The 3,525-nt window shown below is 47.0% G+C and overlaps 1 protein-coding gene across 1 annotated transcript; it reads right to left on the minus strand.

The window, feature by feature from the left end:
• LOC109717975 (uncharacterized mitochondrial protein AtMg00860-like) lies at positions 338–1,367 on the minus strand. The gene is made up of 3 exons (XM_020243942.1): positions 1,232–1,367; positions 942–1,029; positions 338–869 (listed from the first exon to the last, which is right to left on the minus strand). The coding sequence occupies exons 1-3, from the start codon at positions 1,365–1,367 to the stop codon at positions 338–340; spliced, it is 756 nt and encodes a 251-aa protein (XP_020099531.1).

The raw sequence follows: 3,525 nt of genomic DNA on the forward strand, positions 1-3,525 counted from the left end.
ATCAGTACCCAACCTAGTACCGGTACTCACCGACTCAGTACCGGTACTCAACACCCACATCTCAAACCCGAGAGCAATCTATTCTGGCAACCCCCTCAGGTTCTCATACCCTAATCCCGGATGGTAAAGAATCGTCAGATCATAATTCTTGAGCAACTCCAGCCATCAGCGCTGTCTCAAGTTCAGCTCCTTCTGTGTGAACAGATACTTCAAACTCTTGTGATTAGTATACACCTTGCACCGCTCGCCATAGGTAGTGATGCCATAGCTTTAATGCAAAGATTACGGCCACCAACTCCAAATCATGTATAGGGTAGTTCTTTTCATAATCTTTCAATTAGCGAGAAGCACAAGCAATCACCTTTCTGTTCTGCATCAAAACGCATCCGAATCCACTAAATGAAGTATCACTGTAAATCACATACCCTACTCTAGTAATCGGCAATGCCAAAATCGGGGCGGTTGTCAACCGTTCTTTCAATTCTTGAAAGCTTCTATCACACATGTCATTCCACACAAACTTGGTGCCTTTATGTGTAAGCCGCGTGAGGGGAGTAGATAACTTAGCAAAGCTCTCAACGAACCTCCAGTAGTATCCTGCTAGATCGAGAAAACTCCGAATCTCGGTGACATTAGTCAGTCTAGGCCAATCCTTGATTGCTTCAATCTTTCTAGGATCTACGGCTATACCAGCTTCTGAAATCACATGTCCCAGAAATGCTACTTCGCAGAGCCAAAACTCACATTTCTTCGACTTAGCAAAGAGCTTCTTTTCTCGAAGCACTTGTAACACCAATCTCAAATAATTTTCATACTTCTTGTCATTTCGGGAGTAAATCAGTATGCCGTCGATGAACACCACGACAAATCTGTCTAGATAAGGCTTGAAAACACGGTTCATTAGATCCATAAAAGCTGTCGGAGTATTAGTAAGCCAAAACGGCATAACAGTAAACTCGTAATGTCCATATCTTGTTCGAAAAGCCATCTTTGACACATCCTCAAGCTTAATCTTGAGCTGATGGTATCCTGAGTGTAAATCAATCTTGGAATACACCTTTGATCTTTGCAGCTGATCAAATAAATCGTCAATTCTCGGCAATGGATACTTGTTCTTGATTGTGACTTTATTAATCTCGTGGATAGTCCACACACAAGCGAAATGATCTGTCCTTTTTCTTGACGAACAAAATCGGCGGTCCCCAAGGCGATACACTCGGTCTGATAAAACCTTTGTCCAACAGATCCTGCAACTGTGCCCTCAGCTTCTTCAATTCAGCTGGCGCCATCCTACAGAGTGCTTTTGAGATTGGGGTAGTTTCAAGAACAAGATCTACCACAAACTCAATTTTTCTATCAGGTGGCATACCTGGTAACTCCGTTGGAAACACATCACTAAACTCCCGTACCACCAAAATATCATCAATCTTAGAGAAATCTCCATCCCTCACAATAATACTAGCCAAGAAGGCTACACAACCCCTCCTAATCAACTACCTAGCCCGCGAAGAGCTAATGGTCATCGCAAACTGTGAACTCTGACATCCTCTGAATGCTACCTCATTCTGTCGCTGTTCTCGAAAGGTCACCGTTCTATTCTTACAAATAATAGCAGCATAATACCTGGTAAGCCAATCCATGCCTAATACCACATCAAACTCGCCAAGCTTATGCACTGCCAACAAATCAACAGGCATAATCCAATCCCCTACCTGAACATGGCAATTAGGGCAGAACTTCCGAATATCCAAGATATGGTCGGGTACAATAACTCGTCTCGGATGCAAAGTAGGTACTAGCTCAATGCTATACAACTTGGCAAATAGCTGATCAATAAATGAATGCGATGTACCGTATCAAATAATGCACAAATTCTGATGTTATTAGTTAAAATGATACCTGCAACGACCTCCTCTACTGTTGCTGCCTCCTCAGTTTGGGCTGCATATATATGCCCACTCGGTGCCTAGAGCGATCCCTCAGACTGTCGCTGGACGGGCGGTCGCCCAGTCTGGTAATGCATGGATGGAGTCCTCTGACTCGGAGCCGGTGAAGCGGGTGCCGACACAGATGACGTCGCTGGAAAAGAACCTCTCTGGCACTCGGAACGGAAATGGCCCTCCTGACCATAAAGAAAACACTTGCCCCCACGTTGTGAACACTGCGATGGGAAGTGAGAACCGCCACAGATCACACAACACGGTGCCCGACGATGATCCGGTGCTCCGCGGGTCGTAGTAGAGTCATGCCCTCAAGACTAGCCCCTCGGATGCTTCGGCGGCCTCCTAGAGTGTGTCTGACTGCTACCCTCGGCCGCTTGCTTTTTACCCTTTCCTCGATCAAATGCCTCTCTTTCCACCTTAGTAATCTCCGCGCCTTTCTCCACAATAAACGCGCGGTTCACCACTTTGTAGGCAGATTCGACGCTTGAACCAACCTAAAGATCAACAGTCGAAGATCGAAAATACAGGCCTTATCCTCATCATCCCTGACCACGAACGACACACAATAAAGAAGCCGAGAGAACTCCCGCTAGTACTCTGCCACGGTCCTGTTCCCCTGTCGCAAACCACGCAGATCTCTCTACATCTGCCGCTTGACATTCTGAGGAAAATATGTCGACAACAGTAATTCCTTAAACCTTTTCCACGTAATGGCCGTCAGGTCAATGTTACGATCATCGCGAATATCTGTTCACCAACGATAGGCCTCGCCATCCAGGTAATGTGTGGCGAGCCAAACCTGTCCTGCTTCTCAACAAAAGTGTCATGAAATAGCTTCTCTATATGCATCAACCATTTCTCTACAATCTAATGATCTGTCTTTTTTCCGTCAAAGATTCGGGTGTTGCACCTCCTCAATTCGTTGAGGCGATCCATCAGTCGATCTCGCTCTTCCCTAGATACCATCATCGGTAATAAGTACCTACTGTAGCCATATGAATTGGCAGTGTCACCACTGTCTCCTCCCTGGGCTCAGTACTCGGGGCAGGACTAGTGTCACGAGTGGAGTGAATCCCAGTTGCTCGGGGACCAATCGCTCTATTCGTACGAAAAGGATGACACGCGCGACAAAGTGATTAAAACGCAGCGGGCACGCGCACGGTGTCACCGGCCGTCACGAGGCTTTCCACTCGTGCCGGAGGCCGTGCGGCTCTGGTCAGTCGCCCTCAGAACGGAACCGACAAACTGGAGACCAAACGCAACAGCCTGGTATTTTCGCGGCTTTAGCGTACTTTATTACGCTAAAGTCCATAAGTCCTCCCGAAAATACGTAAAACCAAGCAGCATCGACAACAACCGTCGTTCACAACCAACTCCTATTGGAGACCTGACTAACAGGTTCCGGGATCTGGGAACGCTTCTAGCTTTTACGTAAAGGCCACGCAAAAAGCCGCTTTAGGCGGCTGCCTTGCGCCCAAGCCAAGCCTTAATAAGGCTGCCACGAAGCACTCGAAAACGCATCAGCGACTCGGAACAACAGACCAGTGAACGCAGTAAAGCTCTCAAACCTTTACTGCCTACT

Source organism: Ananas comosus, linkage group 12 (genome assembly GCF_001540865.1).
Source record: "Ananas comosus cultivar F153 linkage group 12, ASM154086v1, whole genome shotgun sequence".
Lineage (NCBI taxonomy): Eukaryota > Viridiplantae > Streptophyta > Magnoliopsida > Poales > Bromeliaceae > Ananas > Ananas comosus.